Source organism: Bombus flavifrons, chromosome 16, assembly GCF_040668555.2.
Source record: "Bombus flavifrons isolate JBK064 chromosome 16, iyBomFlav1_principal, whole genome shotgun sequence".
Taxonomy (NCBI): domain Eukaryota; kingdom Metazoa; phylum Arthropoda; class Insecta; order Hymenoptera; family Apidae; genus Bombus; species Bombus flavifrons.
The window spans coordinates 9,913,479-9,931,381 of NC_138457.1; the positions used below are offsets into that span (position 1 = coordinate 9,913,479).

At 36.6% G+C, this 17,903-nt stretch overlaps 1 protein-coding gene across 1 annotated transcript in view; it reads left to right on the plus strand.

Annotated features, from left to right (window-relative positions):
- The window catches only part of LOC138188464 (uncharacterized protein DDB_G0284459), a 60,068-nt gene that overhangs the window by 35,833 nt on the left and 6,332 nt on the right, over positions 1-17,903 (plus strand). Inside the window, exons 3-4 of the mRNA XM_069130253.1 lie at positions 16,395-16,456; positions 16,666-16,789. Coding sequence (XP_068986354.1) covers positions 16,395-16,456; positions 16,666-16,789 — 186 coding nt within the window. The remainder of the gene's footprint in view (positions 1-16,394; positions 16,457-16,665; positions 16,790-17,903) is intronic.

Here is a 17,903-nt window from a genome sequence, read left to right on the forward strand (position 1 = left end):
ACTTAATTGCATAATCAGACTGCGGATATCGCGAATTCATTATAAATTCGACGTAACAAACTCGTTTCAACAAGTTCAGTTTTATAGATTCAATTGCATGAGTTCTACTTTATAAATTTGATTCAAGAAGTGTAATGTATCAAATTCGCTTTCTAGATTCAATTTTATAGACTCGATCTTATAAAATAGCTTTTGTACATCCAGTTTAATAAACAAAGTTTATAAAATTCGACTTATAATTCCCCGAATACAACTAAAGAAATGTGATCGAACAATGTTCCTTAAATGGTTGAACATTCGTTACGTAAGTAGGCATTATTTCAAAGTATACATTTCATTAAACTTCCTTCTATCCGCCGTCTTACCTACGAATCTGATTACTCACAGGCAAAAAATAATAATTTTAAATAAAGAATATTTGATAGTGGCAAAAATTAGCAAATTTACTGATGCACTATAGCTGTATGTGTTAATATAAACGGAGCTCTACTTCTTCTTCTTCTCCTGTAGAATCTCCTACTCAGGATTATATAATCACGCATAATGTGCGGCCATTAATCGAAAGGTCGTCAAAATTGCGACCCCGGTCGCGGGTAACAGGCCTAGAAAGTCCAGAGAATTGTCCAGTCACTCTATAAATAACCAGCACGCCGCATATTAGCAGAATTTTGCATAACGACTCGAGCGAACGAAATAATTGACTTTCGCTTTTGCGGAGCCATGCTGATTTTACCTGCACGCGATCATAATACCGTCAAGTATAATCGCGTTACAATGGAGTATCGATTAGGATTGTCTAATTAGGGGATCGAAGTAAAGTTTAATAATCGATCGTTAGGCTTTGAGATACGAACTTCAATGTCTGCTGAAATCGCTTCGTAGCTCGTTGAACTTGTTAAACATGACTTTTAGGTTAAGTTTTATAAGGTGATTCACATATACGAAGAACATACAGAACGACTATGACGAGTATATTATTTTTGTTTAATTAGGCAATCGATGCGAAGTTTAATCATTTATTAGGCTTTGATACATAAAGTACAGTGTCTGTTGAAATTATTGGCTCGTAGCTCGTTGAACTTGTCAACTTCGGTTTTTAGGTTAGATTTTATAGGGCGATTCATATATACGAAGCTTACACAGGATCAATATAGTAAGTTTGTTTTCGTTGATTTTGTGAAATGGAAAAATTTTCGTATTTTTTGTATGTGTCCGCTTGATGTTTCCGGAATTACTTTCTCCGCGATCATTCGATAGATATAAATCGGGTTATCTGAATAGGCGTTTAATTAAGTAAAATGGTACAGGAGCTTTTTTCAATGATAAATCGGCCTCGAAATACGATCCTGTAACGATCTTCGTCGGCGTACTTAGTTAACCTAACAGATTCACTTCCTTGCCAATTAGACGCGACACGATTTAACGCTTGTGAATTTCGCAAATGCTATCCACTTGTAAAAGTTAATCGTTGCAATCTAGACACACTTATCTTAATACTGAGATCTGACTTTAAAATTCTGTATATTGATACGTATAATCTTTCACATCGGTGGTATTTCTTGATCTTACTCGTGTACAAATCTATTTGAACGGAAAGTTAAAACGATTATCCTATTAACAAAATTATTCTACTCATAAATACTAAACTAGCGATTATCCTATTAACGAATCCTGAACTATTAATTATTCTGTTAATGAAGTTATCCCGCCAACAAATCCCAGACTATCAATTATTCTATTAATAAGATTATTCCTTAATTATACATCTACTAATAAATCCTCAACCATTAATTACTTTACTAATAAAACTCTTGAAAGATCTCCAAAATCTCGTAAAATCCTTTTAATCTTATTCTAGCACTCAAAATATCGAAGATTTAAAAATTATCAATCATGCTTCTCTCGTCTTTTCTATTTCCTTGAAAGCCTCGAATCTAACTTAAACGCGTGTCTTAGTAATTATGCATTTTAAATTAATTTGGTCAATCTTCCTAAAGATAAAACAGCGTAAGTAGTACATATATATGGTGTCTTTTATAAGCAGCCGCGTATTTTCTGGAATCTCGTTTGGCTGAGCACAATTTTCTCGACTTTTCTCGTCCCCACCTCGAGCACAGTTGACTATCCTGTTCTCGCCACCTGGTTGTCTGACTTTTCTTCTTACGTAACCGCGTAACTGCGGCGCAAGGATGCGGTTAGACCTTTCGAAGCGTGTCTCTGGCCGATGTCACGTAAGACGCGAGTCAGTCAGTCACGATCTTAATTTCACTCTCTCACGTTGTCGAATAATGCCCATCATTATGCATCGATGCGATCGTATTTCGGAAATTTTGCCGAGAAACGGATCTTCCATATTTTTGTATCTTTTTTTTATTCTTGAGGTTTCCTTTCAAATTATTTGATACAGAAATTAAAATTGAGCACATGAATGTATGTACCTAATTTCTGTGTCAAATAATACAACATTGTATCACGTAAATGCATGCATTTAATTCTTCTATCAAATAATTCGAAGAAAGCCTGAACCATTTGGATCATTTCTAAGTCGAAGAACTGTAGTTTTTTCTTTTAGATCCTTGTATGTTATTCTTAGCATTCCAAGACACGATTAACTAATGCGTCCTTATGATACTTTCAGTATTGTTTCGTGACCCACTGTGTGCACGTTACCATTTTAGTGACGTAGATAATTGAAGCTTCTGTAACAATGACGGCCAATATTTTGTCATAAACTTCTAATGAAATTAAAGAAATTTCCTGAAATATTCTGTGCTCTGTGTTAATGAGAGCTGCTAACCAGTTTATAAAGACATAAAATAGGATCTCAAAAAGAACTTCTAAATACTTCAAAAAGGAATCGTACAACACAGCTTCTCCTTTTTACCAATAAGCAGATGGAAATAAAATCGTAAATCAATGAAAACCAAGTCGTCTTAATGAAATCGAAATTCCTTCGAAGAAATCAAGCGACGACTGTTTTTCCGGGCAAACAATTTCTGGGCTGCGTGCCTGTAATCGTGTGCAATTATATAGACTGTTAAACATGGCCGTGTTCTTAGGGGAAGCACGAAAGTCGCCATGTTGTTATCAATGCCTCGCTCTAATAAAGTGTACGGACCGTGGCGAGGAATGTTTGGAGAAAAATGAAAGCGAAGCGCGAAGGGGGAATAATTCGACGGCGTTTTACCGAAACAATTTCTACGAATTAAAACCGTTTTAAATATTCTCGTGGAGGAGAAAATTCCGATTGAGCAATATATAGGTTAAGTGGAAATGTTGAAATTCCCTAGACGATCGTGAGACTAATTATGAAACTATTTGGGGAAAGGTTTGATATATCGCAGTTTGTCTAATTACATTTAGTTTAACTGGAAAATTAACTCGATTAATTTAATTTTCAAATCGATTACTTAGATCAGAAGCGTGTCTTATTAAATTCTAAATAAGAACAAATCGCAAATGCATACATACATTACGCATTTTGTGTTCGAAATATTGAGACATAAAAGAGCTATTTATATAAAAATCGGCGCCGAGAAAAATACCCTGGTCGGTGAATAAATAAAGCAACAATTGCGTGACATTGAGGAGCCAATAAAATGGGATTACAAATTCACTGGTGAAATACGCAAACTATAAAATATCAAGCACGTATCGCACACTTCACCGCGCAATACATACCACATAAATAATGCATCGTCGCTCTGTCTTTTACCTTGATCGTCTCTCGATCTTTTATCTTCGGCGATATATTATACAATAATCTCCAGTTTACTCGCTTTGCTCCATAAATACGCTATAAAATGCTCGCATATGTTTTTCGACCGACCAATCGAGTTTTTCTTCGTCCATTATTTTTTATGAACAAATTTTTATTCGAAATACTCTGTTTCTGTTAAATTTTACTACCGCCGAAATTTTGTTTTGAATTTTGCACAAATTCTCTATCTTCATTTTGGACCTTGATTATTACCTTTGGATTTTTACATCCAAGTAGAATATAGAGATTATGTTTGTATAAGTTTCTTTGATTCTGTTAGATTTTGCTAATCGTCATCTTGCGGAGTTTTTTTTTTATCTCAGCTCCACTGGACCAAGAAGAATTCGTACGCGTAAAATCGATGGAGGAGAAAATTTTATGTTTAGAAATCGTGGACAAATTGTGCTAAGATATCCTTGGAAAATTGCGATAGGAGTGTTTTCATAAAAAATACAGAATTATTTTATATTACCTTTCTAGCAAAGCAGAGTAGTCAACTGCAATCAAGTAGCAATTAACAATTTACAACAACAATTACGAATAACAATTCATTTACTAAAGAACCAAACGACCATGGAAATATAAGTTTACGTCGATATAAATTTAAATATAAATTAAAATAAATCATTTAAGTATAAATCGCGATAAATCACACTAAAACTCCGACAATGCATTCACATTTTTTAATCCAAGCTGTCTCTCAACAATTCAACTTTTCTCCCTGAGATTTTCAATAGCCGTTACATAATTTCTCTCCATTCACGAACATCACTTTTCTCGAAGTTGCAAATACCGTAATACGAAACGAGAAATTCCGCGCGATCTCCTAATTAATTCTAATTAATAGTCACCCGAGAGAGAACACAATGGCGCGTTTCATCCGAAGCAATTGAAGTTCGTCTGACGACCTTTCGTCGTCTCCACGTTCGAGTTTCGCCTTGCTGCATTGTCTGCCACCAAAGAAAAATCCAGTCAGTTTTCATTTAGACTACTGCGTAATTAAACCAGACATGCAATGGAGAGATATCGGAGATTCCTTCGATAGTCTGTGTGAAAAAAATCCCAGACGAGAATTGAATAATTTCGAAGAATTCTTAAAAGATTTTTCAAAGAATAATTGCACCTGACTCATTTCAGCTAGAATATTTTCTCTTCGATTAAAGATAAAGCGAGCTACCGTATGTTCAACCATCTCGGAAAGCGGAAATTTTGTAATCGACATTTTTCTGGCTTTTTGGTACGAATGCTTCATTGTACCGCGGCTTCTTATTGTTGTATATTAATGTATACTGTACACTGGTCGAGGCCCAGTGGCCATTCAGTGAAAATAGAAGTCGTCGAAAACGCCCACGTGGCGATCCTGCAGATCCTTTCACGTGGATTTTTACGCGACAAGCGCAACCAACCGAATCGCGCTACCGGCGACAGCCTTTTCCCTTCTCGAGGAAAAGTCGTTCACCGACTGGTGTTTTCGCATGATTTCCTGTGACCAATCTTCTATTAGATAACTATATAGACGTAGAGTCGACGATAGATTTGATAGGCGAAGGTTTGACCCTTTCGTGCTCTCACAGTAGAAATATATCGCGTACATTGTTATTCTTCTAACGATTTTGGATTTTTCATTCTACGATATCTTTCGCAATATTAATTATGCGATCTCTCGGTGGTTACAGTGTTACGTAATGCTTGTGAAAGATTTAATTTAGGATAAGAATGGAGTCTGGATTGTTGGAAAAATTTGATTTTAATTTCAAACATACGATACGATATTTAAGATATACGTATTATATAATATCTATAAGATGATATCTACGAGAAGCTTAACGTTTTTCAACCTAACGCTATTGTCAATTAAAATGTTCCGTTACGAAGAACAAAGCACGCGTGACAGAGGAGGATTTCTTGAGGATTCACGTGACTATCGGCAGTATCCACGGGAGTGACATTTATTGTGAATGACGTCCGCTTCCTTGACTCATTCATCTCTCTGCTCCTCAATGAAACTCCCTCGTGCTTCGTACGCGCTTGCGTGAGTAGACACGTGTTCCTGTGTACGCGCGACGATGACGACATGTGTCAGAAAAGTCGGAATCAGAGCCATGAATCACACCTACATTATGAAAAGTAAAGTCGACCGTATCAAATAAAAAATAACGAAACAAATGTTCTCTGTTAATATTGCAGAAATTTCTCAAAGACGCTTGTCCCTCGTCTTTCTTCTTCATTTAGCGTTGCTCGTAGTATCGTCCAGACCTACTGCACACAATATTTAATCTTATCTGTTAATTTCTTAGAAATTCTAACTAAAAGAATGTACATATTCATAATTCTAACTTATCCGATAATTATAATAATTTCTTGATAAATTTTCAAATATCGAAACGAACGAATAAAGAAATATTTGATCAAGAGATATATGCGCGTTAAATTTGCAATATCCGCCAAAAATAAATAAAATATTCTCAATCAATGTAGCAGAAATTTCCCAAAAATATAGTTATCTCCATTTTCTGTCAATATCCGCAGCTCGCGACGTTGACAGTTTGACAACCGTAAGACTGAATACGCGGCGATCCGAGGATACTTGTCGTGTCTTGTGGATAATCGGGAACTTCCGTTTCCTGCGCCGGCCCTCGAATAGCAATGACTCGGTTCTCGCCTCTTTCTTGCTTTCTTGCGCATAATGAACCAGCACGCACCGTCGCACGCCAGCACGTAATCCAGAAACCCACGGAAACGCGGCCCGGGAACGCCGCGTCCGCATCGAAACCGGAAGTCGAGACACCAGTTACTAGTTACACTGGTTCGCCGCTTTACTGCTCCACGCTTGCTTCTCTTCTCTTCTCTTCTCTTCTCTTCTCTTGCACTGTAAACACACTGTTTCGCTGCTGTTCTGCGTCGTAAGTTTCTAGAGAGCGATCCAGATTTGCATCGCGCTTTAAATGAAAGTAAAGTCAGGCAAGTTGGACAGATACTTTCATGCGAGCTGGAAAATGATTGGATTTGGTACTTTTATTTACGAGGTGTCTTTTGATATTTAAGTATGTTGCCACGTTTGGCAATTTTAAGGTGATTTTATAATGTATGCAACACATTGTATAAGCTATGTTTTCGAAAAGCTCATCGAACTACTTGAAATCATTCTATGCCGTATACCGAATGTCTCACCAATTCTGTCACCCATAATTACGTTCATATTTGCGATGATACAAAACAATGTTTCAGCCAAAAGTTGTACGATATCGAGGAGGACATACGGTGCTTTCTAAATACGTTTTAAAATGTCCAAAAATTGATAAAGCCACACAATACGTCTCTCTCGATGCCATACGCCTTTTGTCGAAAACATTTCTCAGTATCGTGGCGAATAAGCGAGTCATTAAGGATGGTAGAGTTAAACGCGACACTCCGTATAATACTGTGAAAATTATTCAATTTCTAAAATTAGCGAAAAATCTAAAATTTCATAAACACACCATACCAATACACGCTTCTGTGATACAAGTATCGCTCGTCGACGTATGCAAACGTATACCAGCAGGATACCAGGTTTACTCGCGGCGATCGCACGGTACACGCGTTACGAAACCCGGTAAGCTGGCAGCTCGGCGGATTTTCGCGACGGAACGCGCGCAGAGATCGATAGATCGCGGCCCTACTCCGACGGAATACGCGTGTTCGCGTCGCTGGAAGTGCAGGTAGATCGGTTAAATCGAGATCGGCACGTTCCACCGTTGAAATAAATCGATCCGCTCGATAACCGCGCCGCTTTCGTTTATGAACTCCCTCGAGCGGTGTTCCCCTGTTAGAAACCGGTATGGCAACGATTTTGTTCTTTTTCTTCTGTTCTGATACGTGTAGTGTACTTCTATGATCTCGGTACAGCGGAATTCGTGTTCCAACGAAATTCTTCGTCCTACGTCCACAGGCTTGTCATTTTTCTCAGTTTTTCCCGCGACTTCTCGTATGTCGTTCCAAGTAAAGAATTTCATGGACCGATAGGTGATATTGGGCAAAAAGACGCGACGAAACTGTGAAATAAGGTTTTGCTCTGGAAGCCTCGGTTTTCGAGAAAATCGAGGTTAAACAATATCAATGGATAATCATTTGGAATTTTTTTTTAAATATAACTTTTACTTTGTCTTATTCCGGTTTAATAACATCTTAATAACTATACTTTGAAGTTGTATTTGCTCTTTCGTCGTAGATTTTCTCTTTTGACCAGTATCTTTACTGTTTCCATTAATCAAGGTACTAATGATTTAGGATATCAGGACAGTTTAGAAAACGCATATGTTAACGAAGAAATTCCATTGTTTCTGAAACATGGCTCGTACTTGATCCTACTATTTGACCTGGATTGACATTGTCTGCCTACTCCGTCGAACAAGAACGCCGTTCTGATTGTCCGGACACATAATTATGCTAATAAGTTCTATTTATAGTAGGCGATATACCGCGGAAAGTTCTTTCTTAAGTGACAAGATGAACGAAAACATGTGAGACAATTTAGAACGGTCGAGTTCCTATTGTTCTCTCTTCCGTATTAAAGTGGAACTAGGAAAGATTAGAGTAATTGATGAAATAAAAGAAATTATATTTTTATGCACGAATTTATATCGAACGATAGAGAAACCTTTGTTAAGTAATCGTGTTTACAGAAGTTGCGTTTTTACATTAATTCTAAAGTATTCAGAGAGTAAACAATTTCATACCATATCGAACATTTTGAAAATATTGAATAATCTTGAATATTTTTTAAGAATACGATTACGAACTAAATTTTATTGATACGTCATCAAAATTCCAAGATAAAGCAAAACATATTGAAACATCGCGGATATTCTAAAATTCGAAAAATTCGAATCGCTCCAACTGGTACCAAAACACGTTTCATCACCAAAGAAAGAGATCTCTGCGAGAAGCGCGAAGGAGAGGACCCATCCGGGATTATCCAGACTGTTAAATATTTATGAGGACGTTCGAGCATTATCCGAATTCTCATCCTTTGTAAACTTTCACCCGGCTGTGCTCTCGCTTTTTTCCTTGTCGCTGGAACACCGAGAAATATTGATGTATTAGAAACCTGAGAGTCGCCGGGCACAGCACCAGAGAGACTTTCTACATCGGCGACAAGTCATCTTGGCCACCTGTTAAATATTTATTCTTCGCTGACTGCCGGGAAACGCAAGTGCGAACAATGGATCTGATAGGAGAGGATCGGATCTTACAATTAGTTATGGATGATGTTGCTAGAGAAAAGCGACGTGTTATCATTGGGCATGTCACTAGACCGCGAATATTTATGCAAAAATTCATATCTTCACGAATATAGCAAATATTATACTTTGCATATTCTCTACAGTTTGAAATATATTTGAAACGTTATATTTGAAGAACTTCAAAAGCATAAAGAACATATAAGAACATAAAGCATGAAATTATTTACATTAAATTTATGTTATCTTCCAATATTGATATTGGAGAACTGTAATTGTACGTTCTGAAACGAAATAATCGCCAAGTTCTGGAGATTTTGGAAAGAGAAATTTAATTTTGCTTTCTAAAAAGTTCCCCGCATATCATGTGATTAATGACGATAAATTATAACTGGCGAAATGAAGAGACTTACGAAATTCGAATTAGTTCTATAATTTCAAAACAGTTGTCGCCCTCTTTTTCGATAATGTAATTGCCATCTTCCGCGGTGTTTGCGAAGAAAAAAAGTTAAATTTCACTTTCTAAAATATATACGGTCAGGAGGAAGTAACGTTTGCCAAAAAGAATAGAGCGTTTTAAATTTTTTAATTAGACAGAAGCTGCAGAGTGAATTTGCCGTCGACGGTTATCGAAAGGAGGAGAAATGAGGAACAAAGGGGAACGAGTAGGAAATAAAGATGCTTTGTTCTCTGGATGGCATGATTATGCTAACATTTAAGGTCGAAGGAAGAGGTGTTATATAACTGATCATATTTGTATGTGTGTGTGTGTGTATATAAATTTATACCGACCTATGGAGATTCGTAAATTTCGAGGTTGCGTAAAGAAATCTTTTCCTTGTGCATCCAGATTAAAAATTTCGGGAACCGTATTTAAATATCGTGACGAATCTTTGCGAAACGTAATCGCGCCAATCAGACGAGTGTTTTATGTAACAATTACACGTGAACCCTGTTTTTTTCGTTGCTCTATTTACGCGAACGACGCGTCACGATACCATAATCGTAGAAAGCGCTGACGTATCGACCAAATTGCCAGCTTCTCGTTCTTTTACCATCGCCCGATTTTACAACGCCCGATTTTGCAACGATTCTCTGCTCACCTTCACTTTTATCCTCGTGGATTTTGTTCTTTTTCTTCCTCGGTCTTGTCCTTTCTTCGTCGGAAACCTCTATTTTTACTTGTCTCGTTTCGTGCAGCTTCAACAGGTGATCCATTTAACGCCGTTCTTTGTACTCGAAACACTCGTTACATTTATTAAACCAATTGTTTCCGAGTTATTTATAATAATTGTCAATTTCATTTTTCCTCTTCCATCATTTCTCACAACCCTATAAATTCCACGACATATAAAATTTGTTAAATACAAAAATAATAAAATTATTAAATATAAAACTGATAAGTAACGGTGCATGGCTCGAGAAAGCCTGTTAGTTTGACAAGCGTTGGTACGTAGCGTGGAGTGTATTTCCTGGATCGGTAGATCGTCGATACTGGTCGTTCATTATCGATGTTTGTTCGGTAATCGCGGATATTTGGTATAAAAGCAGGCTGTGCGCGCGATCAACGAGGTGAAAGGTGCTCTTCTTACGTGATTTTACAGTACACCCGCGTGCCAGCGTGCCCTTTCGACTCTAATAGACTCAGCTGACTTTCAGCCGATCGAGCCGCTTCCTCCTGCGGAGCGTCCTCGAGAGAACGTCTTTCGAGGTTACAAGGACTTTTCCAGTCTTTTAAGACAGCTTTAAATCTGGAGTTTGCAGCGAGAAGTATCCAGGTATCTACCGTCGCACGAAAATTATTTTTTCGTGTAATATAATTATTGCGAATTAATCATGTATCGCGGATTTTTCCGTCCAATTTCGTTGGAAAAGCTGAATCACTCATTTATTTTTAAACGATTGAGAATAAAATAGCATGAAATCGGGATTAACAGAGAGGAATCGGTAAATTGAATCGTTTTTTCTCCACTCAATCAACTACAACGAGCCACTAATTCGAGTATAATTAGAGAACCGTGCGTTCCAATTATACCAACAATACAGATGATAGCTCCATGAATAACAGTAATTTCTCCATCTTCGTTAATCAACTTTATCGAATAAATCGAATCAACTTCAATCGCAAGCTAAAGAATCAAACACGAAGCTAATTTATAAAAATGGAAATCTATGAATACGGCATAAAACCTTAATAGACAAACGAGCCAAAAAAAAAAAAAAAAAAGACTTTAAAAGAATTCTAAGGCAAAAGGACTGAATTATTTGAAACTAGAAAGAATCTAAAAAAGAGAATGTATACAAAGTAATGAAATAAATTTCAAAATATACGGAATTGAACTTTCCGTGAAATAGAAGTCGCGCACCTTTCTTCTAATCGAATTTGAAAGAAAGAAAATGTATTGGCGAAACGGAACAAGGTGAACGAAGAAGAGATCAAAGAAGAAACCGAGACCCGATTATCGCAACAGTTACAGCCATTACCGTGATATTACCGTTACAGTAGCGTCTCTAAGACGTTACTACATCTAGCAACAATGTTGCTCAATGTTGCTCATCTCTCGAACGCTCTCGACTCTGCTCGCGATTCGTTTCAACGAAGCTGTGACTTTTCCGACCTGAACAATCTTCCACTTCAAATAATTATTTACAATAATTTTTCTACTCTTTTCTTCCTTCTTCACTTTTTATTTCCTGATCTTTCTGTTCTAGTCGAACAATCTATTTTTATATTCTGAAAATTATTGGAATAATTATCTTCTATTTCTCTTTTTCTTCTTTTATGTTTTCCTCTTGATATTTCCCATTTGTGATTTATTCTCTCTCTTCTTTCTTTTTTAAAGCTTTGTTCGTTTCTTAAAAATTTCCGACTTAAGCTAAAGAGAACCAACACTCCGATTAACAGTTGTACAAAAGTATCGGGCAAGTGCTAATCGACCTGTTGATTCGGTAGTCAGCCCTAAACAGGCCTTTCCTTTGCCACTTTACCAATTCTCGTTTCTCAAGATTTAATTGTCCCATTGTAGATCTTCGAATCGCCACAGGTACTAATTGTACTTTTGTTCGTTTGATAATTCGTGGGAAATTCAATTGTTTCCAGCGGGCACGATTCCTAATAATTGCTCGAATCGCACGTTCTCGAATCGATCGATTCGATTATAAAACTCGATAATTCGTTCTGCAAATTATCGCCAATTTTTCTTTGATAATTCTTGTTGCGAATTATTTTCGCAGTACATAATAGAAGAAATGAAAATTTTCATTGACATTTTTGTAATTTCTCTTACGAATAGGATAAGCAATAAAAGTGGGACAATTTCATGGAAATTTATGATAATTATTAGTAAATAATTAAATTCGTATCAGGAATCCTAATGAACTATAATTGCATAGGAGAAAAGAATTCCCATGATTATCATGCGCTTGCCGCTATATTTCTCCGGCGTTATTTTAATTATAGTATGAATCGAGTGGCTCGTTTTTATAAATTGGGGCTCGTTAAACAAACGGAAGTCGTTTGTACACCCACACGCTGGAAACTTTAGCCGAACGAATTTCCCATAGCGCGAGCTGCACGGAGCATTCGGAAAATTAAACAGAATAATTTGCATGAGTTTGCGTAATCGCCGATTTAAGATTATTACTCTTCGTCCTGAGGAAGTTATTGCATTTTCTTTTCTCGCATTTCTGAGACAGTCTACGAGATAATTGAGAGAAAATAAAATAATGTACTTGGCTGTTTTAAACTTCTTTTCGCAAGACTACAACGTACAACGAGACATACAAAAAAAAAGAGAAAGAAAAAAAAAGAAACGAAGCATCGATGAAAGAAATTATTGCACGAGTAGGAAATTAGGAAGTAAGTTTTAGCTTTAAGGAATAAACGAATTTCATACTTGAAAATAAACGAATAAACGGCTGAGTAAATAAAATAGACAAAACGAAACAAATTAATAAATTATTATGCAAGATACAATTTGTACATACGTAATATGCTATAGATATTATACTAATGAAATATGGCAGCACGCGTGCTCCTTAATATCCCGAGCCCGTCTAACATCCTGAACGAAGGCATCGGACTGTCAAGAACTTGTCCCGCGAAGATGAGCATTGGGTCGGCCAGTTGGCAGATCTAAATGTCACGAGATTCACACAGGCGTTACATGCTGAAGGGATTATATCACTGCCTCATCCAACGATGCTACCGCATAACGAAAGATAAACAAAGATAGATACATTGCTCATCAGCAGTGACGAGAAACAGACTAGGAGCAAAAAGAGTCGAAGCAGAGAGTCGAAGAACTGTTCGTTAGCGTTCATACGTATACAAGTTTCGATTCGCCCTGGCGCGATCCACGAAATTTCATTCGCCATCTCACCAAAATAAAATTCCGACATAAAATTCGAACACAATCGATAACAATCCCTTTATAGTTTTCTCAAAGTTAAGAAGCTGTCTAGAGAGAAGAGTAGAGAAAAGAGTAGAAGCCGAAAGAAACAGGCAGCCGTAGCATCGTGCACGTACATGTTTCGATTAACGAAATTAGCAACTGGAATCTGCATGGCAAATAAGTTACGCGAACCGGGAATTATGAAAGGCGTTGATGACGCGAGCGATAACGATCCTCCGATTCCTGATTCGTCCTCGTTACGTCAAATTATTTATGGACAAATGGACTACGTTTAGACGGTGAAATCACGTTTGGAAATGTCTTGCTGCCTCGACGACGAAACGATGAGTGGCGCGCTCGGCAAGTGGAGCGTGCGATCTTGCTTATTTCCGATGATGTTCGTGATCGACGATACCGATGATTGCAGGGCGTTTGGAGAAGTTCGAGGAACGCCCTTTCGAATATTCAAAATTCCTCTTGACTTTTGATAACGATGTAGATATATCTATATAGAACGAGTACAACTAGACGAAGGAAATTGAAATTTTGTGCGAATTATGGAAAATTTATTAAAGTTCTTGCTCGACGCCCTAAAATTTCTTCTCGAGGAATGCATTGACCTTTCACCTAGGCATTTCTGATTATGTCACGTGACTACAGTTTCCGTCAATTTTGCCGTAGGCAATGTCATCAATAACTCCGCGCAGCTTTCTAGAGATGAAAGAACGATCATCGAGTTTACGGGCGAGAGTCTGGGAAAAATATCTACTTTGCGCCCGTTTTCGCATCGTGCTAATGTTTCGTCACTATCCGATAGCTTAATAAATACCAATATCTTCCTCTTCTAACTTCCATATATCCTGAATTATCGATTCTAAAAATTCTGATCTCATTTAATTCGTTGTTATGTTGTTGTGGAATATTTAGCTGCACAATTAGAAAATTAATAACATGTTTTATTTTATTACCAAACAAAACAAAAAAAAAAAATTTCTTTAGTTGCGTTATTAGAGAAGTATATTTTGTGTTACGAACAGGTTTGTAATATCTGGAATAAAAGCTTCGTTAAACAAGTGGATCAATGACATACTTCGCGGTGAATTGGAAAATCTGTGTCGAAATGGATGTATCATATACAGTATAATTGGATATATTGTGTGGAAGGTTTTGAAAGGGAAAGGTTGAAGAAATGGAAAGCGTGTGGCGGAATTCCATCGTAGAAACCAAAATTCGATGAGTCGTTCCCGCAATGTAAATAACGTTACGATAGAAAGTCTAAAGTTATGTATTTTTTCTTTCTTCTGTAGAAAAAATTTGTCGTTAACTTTTATTAGAAATATAAATGTAGATATAAATGTAGTTGTAAATATTAAAAATATTAATTATTATTGAATCGATGAATTTTAAGAATTTTCCTAATTTTCCAAGTTCTTAAAATTTTTGAATCCTTGATTTTTTTAATCGGAAATACGTAAATATTCGTTTCTATAGATTCTCGAAAAATTCTAAAAATTATTGAAATGCAACGTTTCTCAATTTTAGTAACGTTAATATAACACAAATGAAACATTCGATCGCGACTCTACTGCAATTTTGTTTAATGATTTCTAATCAGATTCCTTCAATTTCTCCTTGCATCAGAAGCATTCATCGATATACGCATGTACGCTGCTACCTTCTTCCGAAGATTCTGGACACTCGATACGCTTAGAATAACGAGAAATAATCGTAAAGCGAAGTTAACTCTAAACGTGTTTAGTATAAAATAAAATTATATATCATTGCATTTCGACGATTTTATAATAAATTTATTTTAGTAACTCTCGTGTTGAACGTCAGCAAGTGAAACTTGCAGGCAATAGACAGCAATATAATTGGTCAATTTGCCATGCAGATTATATTCTTGGTAATCAATCAAACATCGAATACTGTAGGTAAAGATGGATAAAGATATTTATTTTAATTAATCAACTACCGCTTACGATTAAAGTTCACGGTTAATTTAGTCGAGTGATGAAATTATTAATCGAGCGTAAGTTAATTCAAAGTTAATTTTTTCGAAATTTAAGTCTCCAAGCTTGAACCTGCACGACATTATACACAGTTAAATTCGGAGAACGTGCGCGTTCGCCCGATCTTGATCGGATTCAACGTATACTCGCGATATCTTCGGCAACCGACTGCAGCTTTGCAAAAGACCTCGATCGCGAATATTAGATTCGCGAGAGATCGACAGGATCCGGGGACGTATCTGATTGGATGGCCCGTGTGCACACCGGATGACCTCGGCCTACAACTGACCACTCGATCGTCGATCGATTCTCTACGCTGCGACATTCTATTTTATTTAATAATCATTTTTTTCACTCTGACTCTGGCAGCACCGATTGAAATCAATGCCCTGATCGGATCCGGTAACAAGTGGTTCTGAAATCAGCTCTTTTCTCCGCCTTTCGTATCATATAAATGTAAACAATAATTCCCTGGAAATAGTAGTGGTTCTTGTACCTCAAAATATAGAGAATTTCAGGAAACATATGGAATTGTAATTTCCAATTTGAAAGCTTGTTGTTCTGTATTGGGTATATTGTACATGAGTTTGAGATTATCGTAGAACGTTTTACATAGACGTTAATATTTGTTAGCTATAGATGGAATTTTTTAAAGAAACAAGTATAGAATATTAGAGAGCAACGACCTAGGTGCGTGTCGATAGTTGCTTATAATTATAACCGTAACTGGTGTAACAGGGTCTCCGAGTAGAAGAGTTACGCAAACGCATAAATTAGTCCAATAAATTATTATCCTCGTGCCGAACATGTAGCCTTTTATTTTATTTCATTTTTCTTTGTCGAATGAAAAATTATTTTCCCTTTCGCGTGACACTTTTACTCTCGAATTTTTCCCCTTTTTTCTTTCTTTCTCTCTCTCCTTCTTTCGTACGTTCCGCTATCGCGAACGTATGGATCGGTTTAGAATATTATTAACGATAGCTCGCGATTGGCTCGTTTGTTGCAGTTTTATTGTCGATCCTCAACCTCCAGCATGGCTCCTTGTTATGCAGCGCGGGGGAACCTGGCGTGAGTACTCAAATATTTTTAATAACCTCGTTAGAATACATTTCACGTTACAGTATGCGTTTATCGCGTTTTCATTTGGAAATTATTTTCAAAAATTTCGAACCCTAATGAATTCTGGAACGAATCTTGTAAATTGATCGTACAATACTATCTTTGGGATTAATCGTGATCGCATGTTTTATAGTAATCATGTTTTGTTATCCCGCAAGTATTTGGACTTCGACAACCTGCCAGAGACGAATTTCTCGTGTCAGGGGAAGGTGATCGGTGGATACTACGCGGATGTTGAAGCCGGATGTCAGATGTTTCACGTTTGCACCATCGGTCAAAAAGGTAATTCAGCGATATTTCTACAGTCGCTTCTATAACTTTCAATTTCCCAATTTCTCGAAGTAACAAAATAGTACAATCCCTAGTTAAATATAATATTCGACAAAGATCTTAAATACTAAACAGATGAACAAATTCCATTTATTTAAAAACATAACCCTCCTATTTTAATACTTTAACACCTGTTTCAAATAGACCTGACAAATATCTCATTATTCTAAATTAAGCCTACAAAAGTTATCTTATCTTCGCAGCTTAAATTAGATTACTTCGTCAATTTCCCGCGAAAGGGACTGCAACCGACGTTGAATTCGTCGGAACGCGCATCGATTAATTCAAAACAGATCGATCGATCGTAATTTGTTCCTTAATTTGATTCTTATCGTTAATTCGTTGTCGTGACAATTAGAAACCGATAATTAAGTTAACGTCAGGCAGGGAACGAGACTCGTAAACGCGAGACAAATCGATCGATCGATCGTACGATCGAAGGATCGCGAGAGACCCGCCTCGGGGGCCTGGCAAACGTCTGATCCAAGTTTTGTAATCGATCGAGAGATCACTCGGAAGAGAATGTCACGGTCGTCGAGGAACGTTTACTGACCTAAGTCGAGAACGTCTGGCTTCGACTCGTCACGAGGAATCGAGTAGATCGTCTAACCTTTTAAGTATCTTCGTTAGACGTGACGTATCTTTTTTCCTTTTTTAATTTTTTTGCTATTATCTCAACTTTTTAATCTTCCATGGATGATTTCAATTCTAAATTTAGGAATCTTTCGTGTAATTTGTAGGAATGTTTTGCTACATAGTTTTACTTCGATTAAGTTTATTTATAGAAATTTTGTATCTTCTCGAAGTATGCAGTTTCTTTTATAAAACCGGTACCTTCTTGATGCATCATTTTTTCATAAAAAGCTTTATTATGTAATTTTCTTTATAATATTTGTATTTTTTATAAATCTGTATTGTATAATATCTTCTTATATACATACACATAACAATTTTCTACCCTGTGGAACGTAATTCTTTCTATTCACATGGTGAACAATATTTTGAAACTGTCTAATTATAAATCTACTTCCTAATGCAAATTTCAGTAGGCGGAGAATGTTTGTTA